This window comes from Rhinopithecus roxellana, chromosome 14 (assembly GCF_007565055.1).
Source record: "Rhinopithecus roxellana isolate Shanxi Qingling chromosome 14, ASM756505v1, whole genome shotgun sequence".
Lineage (NCBI taxonomy): Eukaryota > Metazoa > Chordata > Mammalia > Primates > Cercopithecidae > Rhinopithecus > Rhinopithecus roxellana.
This window is the reverse complement of record NC_044562.1, coordinates 132099721-132122310: the sequence shown is the minus strand read 5'-3', so window position 1 is coordinate 132122310 and position 22590 is coordinate 132099721. Positions and strand designations below refer to the sequence as shown.

At 46.0% G+C, this 22590-nt stretch overlaps 1 protein-coding gene across 2 annotated transcripts in view; it reads left to right on the top strand.

The window, feature by feature from the left end:
* The first annotated feature begins 5630 nt into the window (after window positions 1–5630).
* Window positions 5631–22590, top strand: part of LOC104662434 (cytochrome P450 27C1) — a 29666-nt gene continuing 12706 nt past the window's right edge. The window contains exons 1-3 of one of the 2 annotated variants that reach the window (XM_030916928.1): window positions 5631–5912; window positions 17946–18136; window positions 20581–20780. In XM_030916928.1, coding sequence (XP_030772788.1) covers window positions 5631–5912; window positions 17946–18136; window positions 20581–20780 — 673 coding nt within the window. The remainder of the gene's footprint in view (window positions 5913–17945; window positions 18137–20580; window positions 20781–22590) is intronic. The other variant, XM_030916929.1, reaches the window with a different exon arrangement.

Here is a 22590-nt window from a genome sequence, read left to right as displayed (position 1 = left end):
TTGTTTTGATTTCTTTCTGTTCTGCCTTTTTATTGATGGCTCTGGGGAAGCAACAAGATCATACTACTAATTCTTTTTCCTTTTTATCCATTAATTCTTAAGTGGAAACCAGTCAGCGGCATGGAATTGGAGCACAGGAAGCTGGTGTGGGTGAGAGAATTTCATGCAGACCGCAGGGAAGCTTGGAAGATCATCCCCTGCCCCACTGTGACCAGCAGGTCTGGGTTTCAGAATTCAGAGGCTTGCTTCCTACAATGTCTTGTACAGCACCTCCCTTTTCTGAGATCCAGTTTGACTATCCCTGTTCTCTTCCAGGAATATATACTCTGCATTACTCTCTGCTTACCTAACAGTCCTGACATCTCTGTTCCGCATGCTAGAGGCTTATCCGTGGTCACCTGGATTGGAGTTCTGGGAGGTGTTAAGACGTCTGTCGGTTTTACTTCCACAGATGGTCATTTATTGTGTACAGAGTTTGTTTACCTTTTAGAGGGCAACCCATTTTCCTATTTTGCTGTTGTCATTGGCTATTGTTGGCTGTTGTTGGGAGAAGCTCATTGCTTCTCTATTACTGCCAACAAGCTGGTTTTCTTGCAGGAACATCTGTTCAAATCTCCTGGTTTAAGGTCAGACAGGGACAAGTGGTGCCCTCTGGTCAGAATCTCACTTCTGTTTTTCTTGCTCACTGGAAGGGAAAGGAGTAAATAAATGGACAGTGTTTTCCTATTTTGGAAAAGTAGTTTTTCAGTTATTTTTGACTTACATTTAAGATTTCTTATAACATTCGATCCTTTATTCCCCCCACATTGAATCCCTCACAACTATGACAATTGTTTACTTTTATTTTTTATTATTTTATTTTTTAAAATTATTACTTTTATTATTATTTATTTTTACTATAAAGGCGATATTTTTATAGAAAACTCAGAAACCAAAGTAACATTATGCATATATATTAGAGTAAAAGAAATTCTTCCAATCAGGATGATTTATTCTATTTCTGGGTTTATATGTTTTCCACTAATAATAATTACCTACAAAACAGTAATAAGAAAGCAGCATACTGCTCTATTGCAGAGTTTCAGACTAATCACTTTTACCAATGCACTGAGACTCTAAAATAGCCTTGGCTTAAAGGATTATAAACCCTTCTACCATAAAGACACATGCACACATATATTTATTGCAGTACTATTTACAATAGCAAAGACTTGGAACCAACCCAAATGCCCATCAATGATAGACGTGGTGGATGAAGAAAATGTGACACTTACACATCATGGAATACTATGCAGCCATAAAAAAGAATTGAGTTCATGTCCTTTGCAGGGACATGGATAATGCTGGAAACCATCATTCTCAGCAAACTAACACAGGAACAGAAAACCAAACACTGCATGTTCTCACTCATAAGTGGGAGTTAAACAATGAGAACACATGGACACAGGAAGAGGAACATCACACACCGGGGCCTGTTGGGGGCTGGGGAGCAAGCGGAGTGAGAGCATTAGGACAAATACCTAATGCATCGGAGGCTTAAAACCTAGATGATGGGTTGATGGGTCCAGCAAACAACCATGGCACGTGTATACCTACATAACAAATCTGCACATTCTACACATGTATCCCAGAACTTAAAGTATAATTAAAAAAAAAAAAAAAGCTTTTGGCTTAATATCATTAGAGCTTGAGGCAAATTTCAAGAACTGATATCTTATTTATTTATTTAATTATGGAAACTAGCTCTAGACATCAGCAGAGATGATATCTTAAGACACAGGGGAGTGGGGGAGCTGCAGGGAGCTCCGGAGAAGCCTGTCTCCATGTGTTTTTAAATCTTTCTTCCCCCTATCTTTCTCTGTATTCTTCCTTCTCTTCTTCCTTCCTTTCTTTACTGCAGTCTTTTCCTTAATTAGCCTTCATAGAGAGCCAGCTGCCTTTAAAATCTATATTTATCTATATTGAACAGCTTAATATATGATTGTTTAACAACCTAATATCATTGTTTATCTGTATTGAATAGTTTCAGGTCCAGAATGGACTGAATTGACTTCTACATAAGTGGTCCTTTAATGATTTTTTTCTCTTTTTTTTTTTTGAGATGGAGTCTGGCTCTGTCGCCCAGGCTGGAGTGCAGTAGCGCGATCTCGGCTCACTGCAAGCTCTGCCTCCCGGGTTCACGCCATTCTCCTGCCTCAGCCTCCCAAGTAGCTGGGACTACAGGCACCCGCCACATGCCCGGCTAATTTTTTGTATTTTTAGTAGAGACGGGGTTTCACTCTGTTAGCCAGGATGGTCTCGATCTCCTGACCTCGTAATCCGCCCGACTGGGCCTCCCAAAGTGCTGGGATTATAGGCTTGAGCCACTGCTCCCGGCCCCTTTAATGATTTCTTAAGGACCAGTAGCCCTCTGCAAAACTGTAAAAGACTCTGCTAGAGCAAGGCGATAGTGCCATTCTTCATCCTCTGCTGACTAGCCGAGCTGCCACCCACTTCTGCCTTCTAAACGGGTCCTTTCCTCAATCCCTGCCTGAGTGCTACTTCCTTCAGGAGGCCTTTCTTTCTCACTGCTCCATCCTACCTTATAAGTAGATGGGATCGCTTCTTGTCACAAATTCCAATCATATTCAGTACCAGTTTTGTGACACTTAGAGTAATCTGGCTTGTATTTGTGTACCTGTTTTATTCTTCAAATAGGTTATGGCCTCCTAAAGGCAGGTCAAGGTCTTACTCTGAGTACTTTGCAGCTATCATGCCTTATAAATAAGAGTTGCAAGGGCTGGGCGCGGTGGCTCACGCCTATAATCCCAACACTTTGGGAGGCTGAGGCAGGCAGATCACGAGGTCAGGAGATTGAGACTATCCTGGCTAACACGGTGAAACCCCGTCTCTACTAAAAACACAAAAACTTAGCCGGGCATGGTGGGGGGCGCCTGTAGTCCCAGCTACTAGGGAGGCTGAGGCAGGAGAATGGCGTGAACCCAGGAGGCGGAGCTTGCAGTGAGCCAAGATTGCTCCGCTGCACTCCCGCCTGAGCGACAGATCCAGACTCCCTCTCAGAATAAATAAATAAATACATAAGAATTGCTGAGTACTTATTAATCAAATTCTTTTATTTTTTTTAGAGTTAGGGTCTTGCTCTGTTGCCCAGGCTGGAGTGCAGTGGCATGATAATGGCTCACTGAAGTCTTGACTTTCTGAGCTCAAGCAATCCTCCTGCCTCAGCCTCCCGAGTAGCTGGGATTATAGGCACACACCACTACACCCAGCTAATATTTTTATTTTTTTGTAGTATCCAGGTCTTGCTATGTTGCCTAAGCTGGTCTTGAACTCCTGGACTGAAGCAATCCTCCTGCTGTGGCCTCCAAAATTGTTGGGATTACAGGCATGAGCCATGGCACCTAGTGTTATTAATCAAATTCTGTAAGTTGAGTAACTATAGCCTTCTTTGCTTCACTTACATGATACTTCAATTATTCAAACGCAATGCAGATTTTACAGAGTTGTAAAGGTATAAACTAGTAATTAAAAATAAAATATTTAGCTGAGTGCAGTGGCCTGTGCCTGTAATGCCATTTACTCAGGGGGAGGATTGCATGAGCCCAGGAGTTCAAGGGCAGCCTGGGCAACATAGTGAGACCCTGTGTCTAAAAAAATAAAATAAAATATTTTTTCTAAGCATGGTGGCAAGGCTGAGGTTGGAGATGGCTTGACCCCAGGAGTTGGAAGGTGTAGTGCCCAGTGATAGTGCCTGCGTATAGCCACTGCACTCCAGCCTGGGCAACACTGCCAGACCCCTCTCTGCTCTTTTTTATTTTATTTTTATTTTTTTGGTGTTGTTGTTGTTGTTGAGACGGAGTCTTGCTGTCACCCAGGCTGGAGTGCAATGGCGAGATCAGCTCACTGCAACCTCCGCTTCCTGGGTTCAAACGATTCTCCTGCCTCAGCCTCGCGAATAGCTGGGATTACAGGCGCGTGCCCCCATGCCTGGCTAATTTTTTATATTTTTAGTAGAGACGAGGTTTCACCACGTTGGCCAGGCTGGTCTCGAACTCCGGACCTCAGGTGATCCGCCCACCTTGACTTCTCAAAGTCTGGGATTACAGGCGTGAGCCACCGCCCTGGTCTCCCTCTCTGCTATTAAAAAAAAAAAAAAAAAAAGAAAAGGCCGGGCGAGGTGGCTCAAGCCTGTAATCCCAGCACTTTGGGAGGCCGAGACGGGCGGATCACAAGGTCAGGAGATCAAGACCATCCTGGCTAACACGGTGAAACCCCGTCTCTACTAAAAAATACAAAAAACTAGCCGGGCGAGGTGGCGGGCGCCTGTAGTCCCAGCTACTCGGGAGGCTGAGGCAGGAGAATGGAGTGAGCCCGGGAGGCGGGGCTTGCAGTGAGCTGAGATCCGGCCACTGCACTCCAGCCTGGGCGACAGAGCCAGACTCCGTCTCAAAAAAAAAAAAAAAAAAAAAAAAAAGCTGGCCAGGCGCTTGTAATCCCAGCTACTCGGGAAGCTGAGGTAAGAGAATCGCTAGAACCCTGGGGGCGGAGGTTGCTGAGCCGAGATCGCGCCATGGCACTCCAGCCTGGGCGACAGAGTGAGACTCTGTCTCAAAAAAAAAAAAAAAAAAAAAAGCTTAGTAACAATACTTTGTAAAGTTAAAAAAAATCTTATGTTTTACGTTTAGATGCATGAGTACAAACTGTATGAAATAATGTAACTTAAAATAATGTAACTCAGTGAGCAGTTTACTGACTAGGAAAAAGTTCCCTTCCTTGAAACCACATGGCACACCTCTGGCCTTTCCCATGCTCAGTCCCTCCCTGTGCGGGCCACCTCTTTTTGCAGCGAGGCACTGGGCTGTGAATCTAGGTTGACGGACTCCTCTCCTCGCCTCGGCATGGAGGTGGCTTCTCTTCTCCAAGCCTTGTGCAACAAGACCCGTCCTTGTGAGGGACCAGACAAACGCCCCATGCTCGAAGTCGCTCACCCTCACCTAGTCCTCACTGCTTCCCATGGTGTGCGGAATAAAAGCGATGAGCCCAGGGAAAGCCATCGTAAACGACCATGATTGTCTTTATGAAAGCTTGTGGCAAGATAATAATGTGGTCATTTTACAACAGTAGGAAATGCGTGCAAAATCGTCTCACGTTTGTTCCTCCCTTTGAACGCTGAGTTACAATAATTTAAGTTGAAACCATGAAGAACTGCTTCTAAAATGCCAAAAAGACCAAAGATTGATTTAGTATACCTTCAGTAGTCATTTCGAAGGACGGTAATAATTTAAAAAATCCCGGTAGACTTTTCTTTTTTTGGCCATGGTTGGAAGTGGGGTTGACCTTCAAACTTGGTGGTTTCAAGCAACGCTTAAGTGTGAATTAATATGATGTGAAGAAATAATACTAGCCTCATTAAAGGCTCCCTCCCCTGGGGCTGGGGAAAAGGCAGTCTAATCACAGCCTTTTCCCCAGCCCCAGGGGAGGGAGCCTTTAATAAGGGTCTGTGTAAACTGATGCCCAGGCAGCAGGATACGGAGAAGCATTGCTCCGACAAGTTAAGACGGAGGAAACAGCAACCCAAAGGGCAGCCCCCGAAACAAAGTTGTTCAAACAAGCCGATGCAGACGAGCGCCATGGCCCTGCTGGCGCGGATCCTAAGGGCCGGGCTGCGGCCGGCGCCCGAGCGGGGTGGGCTCCTGGGTGGCGGGGCCCCGCGGCGGCCCCAACCCGCAGGCGCACGGCTCCCGGCGGGGGCGCGGGCCGAGGACAAAGGCGCGGGGCAGCCGGGGGCGCCGCCGGCCGGGGGCCGGGCCGAGGGTCCCCGGAGCCTCGCCGCCATGCCGGGGCCGCGGACCCTCGCCAACCTGGCGGAGTTCTTCTACAGGGACGGCTTCAGCCGCATCCACGAGATCCAGGTAGCGCGCGCCGCGCCGGGAGGGAGCCAGCCGGGGCTGCTGCCCAGAGGGCTGACGGCGCGGGCGGGAGGGCGCCAGGGAGGGGAGCGGGGTGGGGGAGTCCCAGGGAGGGGAGGCGGGCAGGGCTCCCCGGGCACGGGGCGCCGCGGTGGGTGGGGGGAACTGGACGGGGTTGTCCGGTTAAGGTTCGCAGGAAGGGGCGCTGAGGAGAGGACGCCGGGAAGGCGATCCGGGGTGGAGGAGGCAGGAACGGGGAGCGGGGCGGGGGCGTTGGGGAGGGGTCTCCGACAAGGGGACCCCGGAGAGGGGGAGCAGGCACAGGGAGCTGACGAACGGGGCCAGAAAGGAACGACTGGGAAGAGGCAGGGGAAATGGGTGTCTCGGGAGGTGGCGGCCGGGAGGGGTCCCCTGGAGGGGCCCCAGCAGGGATCCCTAGGGAGGAGGTTGCGGGGAGGGGAGTCAGGGATGGGGTTTCGGCAAGTGGTAGCCCGAGAGGCGGCGGGCGGTGTCTCCAGGGACGGGTCCCGGGGAGGGACCCAGGCCGGGGTTGCCTGGTTGGGGAACCTGGGGAGGGGGCGCCGCGAAGGGAAACCAGGAATGGGACTGCGGGGAGGGCACCAGGGCTGAGGACCCGGAGCAGGAGACTTGGGGAGGGGCAGCGGGCGCCTGGAGGACGCCGCCGGGGCCGGGGAGTGGCGCGCGGGCGTGACCCACGGAGCTAGGGCGGAGGGGGCTGCGGCCCGGGGCCGGCCGGAGGGGAGCGCTAGGCTCTGCGGAGCTCGGTGTCCTTCGGTAGCCAAGACCGTGTTGTATTCATTTCTAGTCCTTTTTGTATTTTGTAATGGCGGGGGGAGAGGGGACGGAGGCTCGGGGTTCCGTAGACTCCAAGCCGGAGTTGGGGTGGACACCTGGAGTTCGCGCGGGGACTGGAGGCAGGGACGCGGGAGGAACCCAGGGGTCCCAGCCACCCGCTAGGGCGTTCGGGCCGGCGAATTCCGCACGCTTCCCACCTGGAGCCTGAGTGCCGTCCTTCCCACGCCCACCTCCGTGGCACCCTTCGTGGCAGGGGCAGGGCACCCGAGTCGCAGCAGTGCCCTCCGATGCCTTTGCCCATCACCCGCCTCCCCGGGTGCCCGGCCCAGCACGCGCTGTTATTTCTGGGATGGGGGCTTTTGGCGTCTTCCGAGAACGCCCTCTTCTGCTCCCACCCAGCCCTGTCCTTCTGTCCAGAGTTCTGGTCCTTTAAGACCCTTCTCCATTGAAGCCTCTTCTAACTACCTACCTGGGTTTCAGTCATTCATTCGTTCCATCAGCCATTCAGTCAATGAACGGGACCGAGAAGCCCCAAACCTCATTAATGGAAAAACGGGCGCGCGTGGAGCAATTTTAATTCGGCCGGGAATTAAAATTTAATTTAATTTTAATGCCGGGAAGTCCCAACCGTCCCTCCTCAAGTCCGCCACACCAACCCTACACAATTCCAAACCCCCGCCCCCACCCCAATGCTTAGAGGGCTCAGAAATGATTTTCTATGTAGAATCTGATAAGACATCAGGATGGCAACTTTCAAATACAGTAAAAAGTGTTTTCTTATTTGCTGTTGGTGGGTTCAATACAGCCTACTTTCTAAAGTGTAATAATTTTTCTTTTATCCACCCTTACTGCCATCTGCTTTTATCCTCACACCTCACCCAGAGTTTGTTCGATGGGCCCAGGTTTCTTTGAGACGGACCCTGTTAAAGCCTGTACCCAGTCAGGATGTGTGGCAGTTTAGATGGGTATTTTCCATTCACCCGCCCTGCCGCCAGCCCTCACCCTGAGCTCAGCCCCTCCTGTCTGCCTCTCAGACATTTTCCTTCACCACACCCAGGGCCCTGGGGCACAGAGCAGAGAGTCACAAGTGACTCACTTGGTGCCTTCTCACCACGCACAGACAGGACCTGGAGATTAAAGGAAATAAAGGAAAAGTTCTTTTCCTTTACTCTCCAAGTGACACTACCCCAACCCTCAAATAGGGTACTTGTGGGAACTCTCACCTTCCTGCAGCCCCTCTGAGGAATCCCAGTTTCCAACACATGATTCTAGAAAAACCCTGTCTTCCAGCTCTCCAGGTTGCTCATGGTTCTGTGACCCATCACATTCAGTTCACTTGCGCTCCCCTTGCAATCATAGAATGTTAGCTAAACAAGGGCTCTTAGAATTCACCTATACAGCTCACCTCTCATTTTACAGACGGAAAAAGCTGGGTGGTTACCTAAGCGACTTGCCTAAGGTCAGGCAGCTGATGACTGGCAGAGTAGAAATCATAATCTGGGTCACTAGATGCTGTTTAGGGTGTGGTAGAGCAGCAGGATGGCTGATACCAGGAGTGCTGCCCTCCAATACTGGCCCTCTGCAGCCACCTGTGGAGCCTTGGGCTAGTCACTTATTCTCTCTGCACCTCAGTTTTCTCATCTCTAAAGGAGATTTAGCAATCCCCATTCCTCTCGTGGGTTATGATAAGGTCAAATAAGCTTAGTGTTATGAAACTGTAATAATAACATATAATAATGATCAGTATTTCTAGAATTCTTTTCATGTGCCAGGCACAGTTTCAAGTCTTACATGAAACTGATTTCTCCATTTTTTGGGTGAGGAAACTGAGGCATAGTGGGACCTAACTTCTAAAGGTTATTCAGCTAGTAAACTGTGAGCCCAGATTCAAACTCCAGAATCTGTGCTCTTAACATCCAAGCAAACTCTAAGTACTGTGCCTGACTATATAGTCCCATGACACACCACCAGAAAGTGATGAAAACTGTCTGTATCATTTCTACCTCCAGTTCGCTTGTGCAGATTGTACCCAACTCAGTAGCTGGATTTGCTTGAGGAGTGGCCCATTTCCCAGTAGTTCTTGTTACCAGTCATTCCGTCAGTGGGCCCCTTTAGAGACCTGAACTCTTTGCGGGCCACTTATTTATTAGGCAGAAGTGATTCCTTGAAGATGGACTCATTCCAGTTTAGTCTGAGTGTCTTCATTTTCAGGTCTGCAGAAGGAGTGAGTAAAAGAGTAGAGAAATGACAGTGCTCCTGTCCTGCTGTTTCTGAGATTGAGAGTTGGAGTGGTAAGAAAACTGGGCTGATAGCCAAGAGAGTCTTAGTAACTTTCCCCAGCCCAGCCCTGTCTGTGTTATGCTGAGCCATGTTAGAGGCTCATTGCTTTGTGTTTTAATTGAATAATTTAGTCCATTTACATTTATTGTGATTTCTTTTTATGGAGGGGGTAACAGCTTTCTTAAGATATAATTAACATACCATATAATTCATCCATTTAAAGTGTGCAAAAATCACCACGGTCAACTTGTAGAACATTTTCACGACCTCAAAAAGAAATCTCATATCCATCAGCTATCACCCCCAACTCTCCTATTCCCCCTGCTTTAGGCAACCATCAAGCTACTTTCTGTATTTATAGATTGATTTATTCTGGACATGTCATATAAATGGAATCATGTAATATGTGGTCTTTTATGGGTGGTTTCTTTCACTTGAAAATTTCAGTATAATGTTTTTAAGGTTCACCCATGTTGTAGCATGTATCAGTACCTCATTCTTTTTATGGACAAATAATATTGCAGTGTATGACTATACCACATTTTACTTATCCATTCATCAGTTCATAGACATTTGGATTGTTTCCACCTCTTAGCCATAATGAATAATGTTGCTATGAACTTTTGTGTGTAAGGTTTTGTGTAGACATGTGTTTTCATTTCTCTTGGATATGTATCTAGGAGTGGAACTGTTGGGTAAAATAGTAATTCTACATTTAACCTTTTGAAGAACTGCCAGACCGTTTTCCAGAGTGTCTGCACCATTTTACATCCCCATCAGTATTGTAAGAGGGTTCTGATTTTTCTACATCCCTGTCAACATTTGTTACTACTTGTCCTTTTGATGATGGCCATTCTAGTGGGTGTGAAGTGCTATCTCTCCCTGATGACTAAGGATGTTGAGCATATTTTCATGTGCTTATTTACCATTTGTATATCTTCTTTGGAGATATGTCCATTGAAATCCTTTGCCCAGTTTTTAATTGCATTCTTTTCTCTCTCCTTCCTTCCTTCTTTCCTCCCTCCCTTCCTTCCTTCCTCTACTGATTTGTAAGTTTTTATATATTCTAGGCACAAGTCCCTTATCAGATATGTGCTCTGCAAATATTTTCTCCATCCGAAGGGTTGTTTTTGCTTTCTTTTTTTAAATTTTATTTTTATTTTTTAATGAGACAGGGTCTTGCTATGTTGCACAGGCTGGGCTCAAGCAATCCACCTGCCTTGGCCTCCCAGAGTGCTAGGATTACATGCATGAGCCATCGTGCCCAGCCTTGTTTTCACTTTCTTAATAGTGTTCTTTGAAGCATAAAAGTTTTAAATTTTGATGAAGTCCAATTATCAATTTTTTTCTTTTGTTAGTTGTACTTTAGGGATCATATCTTAAGACATTATGCCAAACCCAAGGTCATGAAGATTTACCCTTATGTTTTCTTCTAAGAGTCTATAGTTTTAGCATTTACATTTAGATCTTTGTGATAATTTTTTATATGGTGTGAGAAAAAGGTATAAATTGATTCTTTGCTTGTGGCTATTCAGTTGTCCCTGTGCCATTTGTTTAAGAGACTATTAAATCCTTTTCCTATTGAATTATCTTGGTACTCTTGATGAAAATCAGTTGACCATAGGTATTTGGGTCTTAATTATAAGCCAATGATTATGCCATTACTGCACTGTCTTGGTTACTGTAGCTTTGTACTAAGTTTTTTTTTTTTTCTTTATTTCCTCTAACAAAAACCAGAACAAAACAAAAAACGGATACATGTGCAGAAAGTGCAGGTTTGTTACATAGGTGTACATGCACCATGGTGGTAGCTGCACCTATTGACCCATCTAAGTTTCCTCCCCTCAACCCCTACCCCAACAGGCCCTGGTGTGTGTTATTCCCCTCTCTGTATTCTTGTGTTCTCATTATTCAACTCCCACTTATGAGTAAGAACATGCAGTGTTTGCTTTTCTGTTCCTGTGTTAGTTTGCTGAGGATGATGGCTTCCAGCTTCATCCATGTCCCTGCAAAGGACATGATCTCTTTCCTTTTTATGGCTACATAGCATTCCATGGTGTATAAGTACCACATTTTCTTTATCCAGTCTATCATTGATGGGCATTTGGGTTGGTTCCATGTCTTTGCTATTGTAAATAGTGCTGCTGTAAAAATATGTGTGCATGTGTTTTTATAATAGAATGATTTATATTCCTTTGGGTATATATCCAGTAATGGGATTGCTAGGTCAAATGGTGTTTCTGGTTCTAGATCCTTGAGGAATTGCCATACTGTCTTCCACAATGGTTGAACTAATTTATATTCCCAACAACAGTGTAAAAGTGTTTCAGTTTCTCCACAACCTTGCCAGCATCTATTCCTGACTTTTTAATAATCACCATTCTGACTGGTGTGAGATGGTATCTCATTGTAGTTTTGATTTGCATTTCTCTGATGATCAGTGATGTTGAGCTTTTTTTCATATGTTTGTTGGCTACATAAACGTCTTCTTTTGAGTAGTGTTTGTTCATATCCTTTGCCCACTTTTCGATGGGACTGTTTGTTTTTTTCCTGCAAATTTGTTCAATTTCCTTGTAAATTCCAGCTATTATACCTTTGTCAGATGGGTAGATTGCAAAAACTTTTCTCCCGTTCTTTAGGTTGCCTGTTCACTCTGATGATAATTTTTTTTTTTTTTTTTTTTTTTTTTGCTGTGCAGGAGCTCTTTAATTAGATTCCAGTTGTCATTTTGGCTTTTGTTGCAATTGCTTTTGGTGTCTTTGTCATGAAATCTTTGCCGATGCCTATGTGTGAATGGTATTGCCTAGGTTTTCTTCTAGGGTTTTTATGGTTTGGGGTTTTACATTTGAGTCTTTAATTCATCTTGAGTTAATTTTTGTATGAGGTGTAGGGAAGGGGTCCAGTTTCAGTTTTATGCATATGGTTAGCCGGTTTTCCCAGCACCATATATTAAATAGGAGTTCCTTTCCCCATTGCTTGTTTTTGTCAGGTTTGTCAAAGAGCAGATGGTTGTAGATGTGTGGTGTTATTTCTGAGGTCTCTGTTCTGCTCCATTGGTCTATATGTCTGTTTTGGTACCAGTACTATGCTGTTTTGGTTACTGTAGCCTTATAGTATAGTTTAAAGTCAGGTATCATGATGCTTCCAGCTTTGTTCTTTTTGCTTAGAATTGTCTTGGCTATATGGGGTCTTCGATTCCATATGAAATTCAAAGAATTTTTTTCTAATTCTGTGAAGAATGTCAGTGGTGGTTTGATGGGAATAGCATTGAATCTATAAATTACTTTAGGTAGTATGGCTATTTTCATGATATGGATTCTTCCTCTCCATAAGGATAGAATGTTTTTCCATTTGTTTGTGTCCTCTCTTATTTTCTTGAGCAGTGATTTGTGGTTCTCCCTGAAGAGGTCCTTCACATTCCTTGTTAGTTGTATTCCTAGATATTTTATTCTCTTTGTAGTGATTGTGAATGGGAGTTCATTCATGATTTGGCTCTCTGCTTGCCTGTTGCTGGTGTAAAGGAATGCTTGTGATTTTTGCACATTGATTTTATATACTGAGACTTTGCTGAAGTTGCTTATCAGCTCAAGAAGTTTTTGGGCTGAGATGATGGGTTTTTCTAAATATACAATAATGTCATGTGCAAACAGAGATAACTTGATTTCCTCTCTTCCTATTTGAATACCCTTTATTTCTTTCTCTTATCTGATTGCCCTTGTCAGAACTTCCAATACTATGTTGAATAGGAGTGGTAAGAAAGGGCATCCTTGTCTTGAAGCAGTTTTCAAAGGGAATGCTTCCAGCTTTTGTCCATTCAATATGATATTGTCTGTGGGTTTACCATAAATAGCTCTTATTATATTGAGATATGTTCCATCAGTACCTAGTTTATTGAGATTTTTTAACATGAAGGGATGTTGAATTTTATCAAAGGCCTTTTCCGCATCTATTGAGATAATTATGTAATTTTTGTCCTGGGTTCTGTCTATGTGATGGATTACGTTTATTGATTTGTGTATGTTAAACCAGCCTTGCATCCCAGGGATGAAGCTGGCTTGATCGTGGTGGATAAGATTTTTGATGTGCTGCTGAATTCGGTTTGCCAGTATTTTACGGAAGACTTTTGCTTCGATGTTCATCAGGGATATTGGCCTGAAGTTTTCTTTTTTTGCTGTGTCTCTTCTTGGTTTTGGTATCAAGATGATTCTGGCTTCATAAAATGAGTTAGGGAGGAGTCCCTCCTTTTCAATTGTTTGGAATAGTTTCAGAAGGAACGGTACCAGCTCCTCTTTGTATTTCTGGTAGAATTTAGCTGTGAATCCATCTAGTCCTGGGCTTTTTTTGGTTGGTAGACTATTAATTAATGCCTCAATTTCAGAGCTTGCTATTGGTCTATTCAGGTATTAAATTTCTTCCTGGTTTAGTCTTGGTAGGATGTATGCATCCAGGAATTTATCCATTTCTTCTAGATTTTCTAGTTTATTTACATAGAGGTGTTTATAGTATTCTCTGATGGTAGTTTGTGTTTCTGTGGGGTCAGTGGTGATACCCCCTTTATCATTTTTTTATTGTGTCTATTTGATTCTTCTCTCTTTCCTTCTTTATTAGTCTAGCTAGTAGTCTATTTTGTTAATTTTTTCCAAAAATCGGTTCCTGGATTCATTGATTTTTTTTTTTGGAGGGTTGTTCATGTGTCTATCTCCTTCAATTTTTCTCTGATCTTAGTTATTTCTTGTCTTCTGCTAGCTTTTAGATTAGTTAGCGCTTGCCTCTTTAGCTCTTTTAATTGTGATGTTAGGGTGTCAATTTGAGGTCTTTCTGGCTTTTTGATGTGGGCATTTAGTGCTATAAATTTCCCTCTACACACTGCTTTAGCTGCATCCCAGATATTCTGGTACGTTGTCTCTTTGCTCTCATTGGTTTCAAAGAGCTTCTTGATTTCTGCCTTAATTTCATTATTTACTCAGGAGTCATTCAGGAGCAGGTTGTTCAATTTCCATGAAATCGCTTGCCTTTTTTTTTTTTTTTTTTTGAGACGGAGTCTTGCTGGCTCTGTTACCCAGGCTGGAGTGCAGTGGCCAGATCTCAGCTCACTGCAAGCTCCGCCTCCCGGGTTTACGCCATTCTCCTGCCTCAGCCTCCCTAGTAGCTGGGACTACAGGAGCCCGCCACCGCGCCCGGCTAGTTTTTTTTTTTTTTTTTTTGTATTTTTTTAGTAGAGACGGGATTTCACCGGGTTAGCCAGGATGGTCTCAATCTCCTGACCTCGTGATCCGCCCGTCTCGGCCTCCCAAAGTGCTGGGATTACAGGCTTGAGCCACCGCGCCCGGCCTAATCGTGTGCTTTTGAGTGAGTTTCTTAATCCTGAGATCGAATTTCATTGCATTGTGGTCAGAGTGTTATGATTTCAGTTCTTTTGTACTTGCTGAGGAGTTTATGTGGTACCCATCTTCTGAAGTGTACTTCTGTCAATTCGTCCATCTGATCCTCCATTTAGTTCTGTGCTCTTGATGGAGAGACATTGTGATTATTTGGAGGAGAAGAGGCACTGAGGTCTTTTGGGTTTTCAGCATTTTTTTGTTGATTCTTTCTTATCTCCGTGAGTTTGTCTAGTTTCAGTCTTGAGGCTGCTGACCCTTGCATGGGGGTTTTGCGGGGGCCTTTTTGTTGTTGTTGTTAATGATGCTGTTGTTGTCTGTTTGTTTTTCTTTCAATAGTCGGGTCCCTCTTCTGTAGGGCGGCTGCAGTTTGCAGGGGGTTCACTTTAGGCCCTATTCATCTGATTCGCTCCTGTGCCTGGAGATATCACTCAAGGAGGCTGGAGTGCAGCAATGATGGGTGTCTGTTCCTTCTTCTGGGACCTCTGACCTCAAGGGGTACCAACCTGATGCCAGTAGGATTGCTCCTGTATAGGGTGTCTGACAACCCCTATTGGAGGTTCTCACCTAGTTGGATGGCATGGGGAGCAGGACCCATTTAATGAAGCACTTTGTCCCTTGGTGGAGAGGGTGTGTTTTGCTGGGGGGAAACCCACTAGTCTGGGCTGCCTGGATTCCTCAGAACTACTTGGAGAAGAGGATAAGTCTGCTGGTCCGCAGAGACTGTGGCCACCCCTTCCCCCAGGGGCTCAGGCCTTGGGAGATCAGGGTTCTGTCCCTGAGCCTTTGGCTGGAATTGTTGGAGATCCTGTTGGGAATTCCCCACCACTGAGAAGGACGGATCAGGGTTAGACTTGAAGAGGCACTCTAGCTGCCGACTGCCACAGCTGGTGTGTTCAGCTGTGGAGATAAGTCTTGGGACCAGGCCGTTCAAACTCCCTGGCTCCAGCAAAGGAAAAGTGCAGCCTGGAGCTATAGAAATGGGCACCACCCTTCCCCCACCCAGGGAGCTTAGGCTGTTAGGCAGTTGTGAGTCCCAGTGCAGGCTGCTGCCCCTCCCCCAAGGAGCTCAAATGGCTTAGACAGCAGGCAGCTGCAGCTGGTGCTGGTCGCCCCTCCCCTAGGGAGTTCAGTAGGCTTAAGCAGATTCCAGCTGAGAGGCTGCAGGAATCTGTGCATACCAGGGTTGGGACGCTTGGCCCCGGTGGTATGGGTTCAAGAGTGGGATCTTCCGATCTGTGGGTTGCACAGTTCTGTGGAAAAAGCACAGTTTCCCCAGCTGGGTAGCCTGCTCACTCACCACTTCCCTTGGCTGTGGGGAGGGGGTTCCCCTTCCCGTGTGGCTCTCAGGTGGGCCACCATACTACTGTTCTTCCTTCTCTCTGTGGGTTATGCCAGCCTTCTAGTCAATTTTGAGGAGAGAGCTTGGATGCCCTGGCTACCAGTGAAGGATTCACATGCTTATTAAGGGTTTTTTTGGGAGCCTGTGAGCACCACTGCTTCTAGTTGGCCATCTTGGCCCCTCTCCCATAGTACTAAGTCTTGAAACAGGAAATTGGGGGTCCACCAGCTTTTTTCTCTTTTCAAGATTGTTTAGGCTATTCTGGGTCTGTTGCATTTTCATATGAATTTCAGGATCAGCTTATCAGTTTCTACAAAGAAGTCCACTGGAATTATGACAGGGATTGCTCTGAATCTATGTACACTTTGAGGTGTATTTCTATTTCAACAATATTAAGTCTTCCGATCCATGAACATGGGATGTCTTGCCATTTGTCCATTTGTTTCATGTCTTGCCATTTCTTTCAGACTTCTTTAAACAATGTTTTGTAGATTCCTTTAAACAATGTTTTGTAGATTTCTTTAAATAATGTTTTGTAGATTTCTTTAGAGAGTGTTTTGTAGTTTTCAGAGTATAGGTTTTACACTTCTGTTAAATTTATTTCTAAGAATTTTATTTATTTATTTATTTTTTGTGACAGTCTTGCTCTGTCACTCAGGCCCTAGTGCGGTGGTACAATCTTCACTCACTGCAACCTCCACCTCCCGAGCTCACATGATCCTCCCACCTCAGCCTCCTGACCAGTTGGGACTACAGGCTCACACTGCTGTCTCACTAATTTTTGTATATATATGTTTTTTTTTTTTGAGATAGAGTTTCTCTCTTGTCACCCAGGGTGGAGTGCAATGGTGCAGTCTTGTGGCTCACTGCAACCTCCGCCTCCTGGGTTCAAGCGATTCTACTGCCTCAGCCTCCCAGTAGCTGGGATTACAGGCGCACACCACCATGCCTGGCTAATTTTTGTATTTTTAGTAGAGATGGGGTTTCACCATGTTAGCTAGGCTGGTCTCAAACTCTTGACCTCAGGTGGTCCACTCGTCTTGGCCTCCCAAAGTGCTGAGAGTACAGGCATGAGCCTCCGCACCCAGTCATGTATTTTTTTTACAGACAGAATTTTGCCATATTGCCAATTTTGCATATATTGCCCAACCTGATCTCGAACTCCTATGCTCAAGCAATCCACCCACCTAAGCCTCCCAAAAGTGCTGGGATTACAGACAGGCATGAGCCACTGCAGCTGGTCAAGTACTTTATTCTTTTTGATGCTATTGTAAATTGAATTGCTTTCTAAATTTCATTTTGGATTGTTCGCTGCTAGTGTATAGAAATGCAGTTGATTTTTGTATATTGATTTTGTGTCCTATTGAACTTGTTTATTAGTTCTAATAGTTTTTTAGTAGGTTCCTTAGGATTTTCTATATGTGAGATCATGTCTTCTGCCAACAGAGAGAGCCTGAGTTCTTCCTTTCCAATCCAGATGACTTTTCCTTCGTTTTCTTGCTGGGAGTCAGTTTTAGAGGCTCGTTACAGATTGTCCACGGAGGGGGCTCGTTACAGATTGTCCACGGAGGGCTTGCTCTGCAGAGTTGGCTTGTTACTGCTTAGGTAGAGTTGTTGGGCCCATGAGAAGGTGCTGGCAGACAGGGCCCTGTGTGCTCTGGACGTTTGTCTTTTATAATGACATTTCTCTCTTGTTGCTTCACACAGCTAAGGTAGTTTTCAAAACATATCCCTAAAGAATAAGAAAACTTCCACGATCATGCCTGTAATCCCAGGACTTTGGGAGGCTTGAGGCCAAGAGTTCGAGACCAGCCTGGCAACATTGAGAGACCCCTGTCTCTACAAAAAATAAAAAATTAGCTGGGCGTGGAGGTGTGCACCTGCAGTCCTAGCTACTTGGGAGGCCAAGGTGGGAGGATCGCCAGGGCCCAGGAGTTGGAGGCTGCAGTGAGCTATGTTCATGCCACTGCACTCCAGCCTGGGCAACAGAGCAAGACCATGTCTCTAAAAACAAACAAACAAAAACAACAAAAAAGAGATGGTTGTGTGAAAACATGTTTATCTCAGCAATATGTAAATTACTGCTCTGATTCAGTTCTGTATTAGACAGCACTTCCCCTGCCCCAATTTTCTGCTCCTATAGCACACAGGGATGTTTATGTTAAAGGTATATCATACCTATGTATTTTTTCCTTTTTCGATTTCTCCATGGTATTGCAGCAGAAGCACACACAGGAATATGGAAAAATCTTCAAGTCTCACTTTGGTCCTCAGTTTGTAGTATCTATTGCAGACCGCGATATGGTGGCTCAGGTGCTCCGGGCGGAGGGCGCTGCGCCCCAGAGAGCCAACATGGAGTCCTGGCGGGAGTACCGAGACTTGCGGGGGAGAGCCACCGGGCTCATCTCGGCGTGAGTATGTGGGCCCGGGCTGAGTCAGGGGCTGCAGGGGGAGCTCAGGGGGAGGCCCCCTCCTCCAAAGCTGGGTTCCTAAAATCCAGCTCTTAGAAAAGCACAGAAACCACCCCCCCAACCATGGAATGATATCTGACAGTCTCCTTGTGTGATCTCGCAGACACAGGAGCCCTGCTGGGTTTTCTCGCTCCTCCTCCGTGCCAAGTTGTCCCGTCAGGAGCCAGGAGTGGGGGAGAAGCTGGCTCGGTGCTGGGCAGAGCTCTTCGGAAGCGGTGCTTCGTGGTGTTCATTCAGTGATAACCGAGGCAGACAAAGCTCACAGCGCCCTTGTCTGTGCACAGGGGAGGGAGGTGGTCACTAGTTCAGGAAAATCCCTTTGAGGAGGAGCTCAGAACCTCCAGCCTTGGTCGCCACGTGGTGATTTTCCTGTCTCTTAGCAGACTGTGATTATTCATTTTGAACCAGCGTCACCAACACCTCTGTGCCTTCCAAGAGATCATGGCCCGCGGCCAGGCAGGGAGGCCCAGGTGCAGATGCCCCGGTCCAAATCCCCATGGAGTGGGGCTTCTGTTTGCAGCTCTTTTGATATCTATGTCCTTATACATAAAGTGGGGAGAAATACAGCCACCAATTTCTCAAGTAAGATAAATAAGAATCGTGAGCAGATGTAAGCAGGGTCCCTTAATTTCCATCCTGAGGGAATAATTAAACAGCTCCTCCTGGATGTTCAGGCCTAGAGGGGCCCCAAGGCTGAGGCAGAATCTCTCTGCTGTCTGCCCCGTTAGCTGCAGGCTCAGGAGCCTGTGTGGGTGCCTGGACCCCTCTTTGGCTGAGATGGAGTGAGACAGTGCTGGTGACCTCAGCACAGTGGACAGCAAACGGAAGGGCAGTGCCCAGGCCCAGGAGCCTGGCTGTCTTAGCTTGGGTCCCCCAAAGCCCATCTGGAGGCGAGGCTTTGAGTGCAAGTGGTCTCCTTGGGAATGGGAAGCAGGACACGGGTGGGAGGGAAGCCATGCAGAGGTGTGGAGGTGTGGGTGACGCTTGTGGGTACTTGAGGCTCAGTTCTGTCACCACCCTCTGAGAAACTGCAGAACCTTCCTCAGACCTCCAGGGATTCCTTCAGCGTCCTGCCTTCACTGGGAGGGCTGTGCTGGGCCTGCTATCTGAGTGCCCTCCCAGTGCAGCCAGGAGCCCTAAGGCCCCACACCCTGGTAACAAGCTGCAGTGCGGGAGAGAGGTTTTTCGGGTAGCTGAAGACGGCAAGAAAGAAAGCAAGAAAGAAGATAAAAGAAGAAACCCAAGAAATCCCCTCCAAGGACTCCCAAAAGGAGTTAATTACGGATTGAGGGAGGGTCCGTACGGAAGGAATTCAGGAGAAGAGAACGTTGGAGGGAGCGACATCCTGAAGCGTTCGCGAGAGGAGCTAAAGTTTAGTTCCTCGCCTGCTTCTTATGACGTTCTTGGTTATCGGTCTTCGACTTTTTTCTGTTTTTTTGCTTTTTTTCTTTCTTTATTCTTTGGTCTTTCTCTCTGCCGAGATTCTGTACTTCCTTTTATTTTCAGGGGGCTTATTTCCTTTCCCTACCTTCCTCTGCCTCCCTTCCTTACCTTCCTTCCTTCCTTCTTCCTCCTTCCTTCCTCCCCCTTCACCCCCTCCTTCCCTCTCTCTCTCTCTCTTTCTTTCTTTCTCTTTCTTTCTTCTCTCTCTCTCTCTTTCTTTCTTTTCTTTCTTTCATTTTTGAGACGGAGTCTCACTCTGTCACCCAGGCTGGAGTGCAATGGCATGATCTCGGCTCGCCGTGACCTCTGCCTCCCGCGTTCAAGTGATTCTCCTGCCTCAGCCTCCCAAGTAGCTGGGATTACAGGTGCCTGCCACCACACCCAGCTAAATTTTTGTATTTTTAGTAGAGATGGGATTTCATCATGTTGGCCAGGCTGGTCTTGAATTCCTGACCGCAGGTGATCCGCCCACCTCGGCCTCCCAAAGTGCTGGGATTACAGGCATGAGCCACCATGCCTGGCCCTCTTTTTCTTTTTTAATATCAATATTTACTTCATTTATATATACATATGTATGCATACATATATATATACCTTTTTTCTCTTTTGCTAATTAGCAATCTCATTTGCTTATTACAGTATTATTTCAAGATTTTTTAAGGGAAGTGGTATTACTTTTACTAAAGATGATTACTTACCACTGGTAGTTTTTTCCTTAAAGTTTGCTTCAAAGGCAAGAGTGTAAGAAGCTCTAACAGGCTCCAGGGCTGCAGTTATTAACTCCTCTCTTCCCAGCAAAAAGTCTTTCCTGTCTTAATTCCACTTTGACTGGCAGCTCTTGTTGATTCTTTATGGCTGAAAATTTTTCTAAATGTTCCTTGAATTCTTTACCAGAATGTCAGTGTAAGTAAGATGATTTGAAACTCACTTGCTTCTTCTAGGGAGGGTGAACAGTGGCTCAAGATGAGAAGCATATTGAGACAAAGAATTCTGAAACCGAAAGATGTGGCCATTTATTCTGGAGAAGTCAACCAAGTGATTGCTGACTTAATTAAAAGAATCTACCTTCTCAGGAGCCAGGCAGAAGATGGAGAAACCGTGACCAATGTCAATGACCTTTTCTTCAAATATTCAATGGAAGGTGAGGTGGAATCAGCAGGTGGGAAGGAGGGAAGAGTGGACGCTTGCCCCAAACCTGCAGATGTCATCTTGGAACATTCCCTAGGTCCCAGGCAGTGTGCTAAGTCTGGGACATATATGCATGTCACCTGCACGGTGCTATGTGAACCTGTTGACCAATGAGGAAACTGATACTTTTTTTTTTTTTTCTGAGACAGAGTCTTGCTCTGTTGCCCAGGTTGGAGTGATATGGCATGGTTTTGGCTCACTGCAACCTCTGCCTCCCGGGTTCAAACGATTCTCTTGCCTTAGCCTCCCGAGTAGCTGGGATTACAGGCACCTGCCACCAGGCCTGGCTAATGTTTTGTATTTTCAGTAGAGACGGTGTTTCACCTTGTTGGCCAGGCTGGTCTCGAACTCCTGACCTCATGATTTGCCTGCCTTGGTCTCCCAAAGTGCTGGGATTACAGGCGTGAACCACTGTGCCCAGCTGAAACTGAGACTTAAAAAAGAACTTGCCCAATGCCACACCCCCATCCCTCTTTTTAGAGGCAGAAAGTTAGTTTCAAATTCAGGTCTTTTAAACTCAAGAAGCCATGTTCCTAATTACTACACATTTTGTTTGGGCATAATTTTTAAAAAGGAGTAAAGTTGAGAGGGCATCTACTTCAAACTCGTTCTAGCTTTTAGTCATATTGAATGGGTGGTACATCCCTGTTCAAGTAGCAATACCAAAGGGGGGTCAGTGAAGGTCTCCCTCTTTCCTGAAGGCAGCAAAGGTCACTAGTCTCTCATGTGTGTGTCAAGAGATGGTTTATGCACATACAGAAAAATGCGTGTGAATATTCTTTTTATTTTTAAACAATAAACGGTAGTACACCAAACATACTGTTCTGCACTGTGCTTTCTCTTTACTTAAGAATGCATCTTGGGGCCGGGCGTGGTGGCTCACACCTGTAATCCCAGCACTTTGGGAGACTGAGGCGGGTGGTTCACCTGAGGTCAGGAGTTCGAGACCAGCCTGGCCAACATGGTGAAATGCTGTTTTTACTAAAAGTACAAAAATTAACTGGGCCATTGTGGTGGGCACCTGTAATCCCAGGGACTTGGGAGGCTGAGGCAGGAGAATTGCTTGAACCTGAGAGGCAGAGGTTGCTGTGAGCCGAGACCGTCCAATTGTACTCCAGTGTGGGCGACAGGAGTGAAACTCCATCTCAAAAAAAAAAAAAAAAAAAAAAAGCATCTTGGTCTAACATGGTGATTTCTGTGTAAAAAAAAAAAAAAAAAAAAAAAAGAATGCATCTTGGAGGACTTTCTATCAGCTTTCTCATCTTTTTTTTTTTTTAAAAAGCTTACCTTACTTCAAGCTTCCCTCAAGTTAACTTTGCAGAGTTCTGATATTAATTTTCTCTAAAATTAATAATAAAATCGTCCCAGAAGTGATTGGTAAACACAGTTCACAGCTCTGCCCAACACGGATTCATCCAGGCCACTTCTACTGTGCCTTTAGCTCTCCGGGACTGGGCTCCCAGTTTTGGCCAGGAGGAGTCACTTCTCAATTCCTCGAGTTGGGCAAGTGGCTGGAAGGCGATTCCCAGTGGCCATGTGGGGCAGGAAGAGGCCCTGCGGGGTTTGCCACATCCTTCCCGAGAGGAGGGTGTTGGGGGAGAGCAGCGACATGCTCAGTGATTATCCCTTCCCTAGGGCTCATCAGTTCAGACCGTGCCCCCGGTCTGTCCCAGGGTCCTCCTCTGCAGCCTTAGCCAAGCTACTGAAACTCTGGGAGTCTTCGAATTTCCTCCGGAGAGTGGGCTTCATCTGTGCCTCCCAGG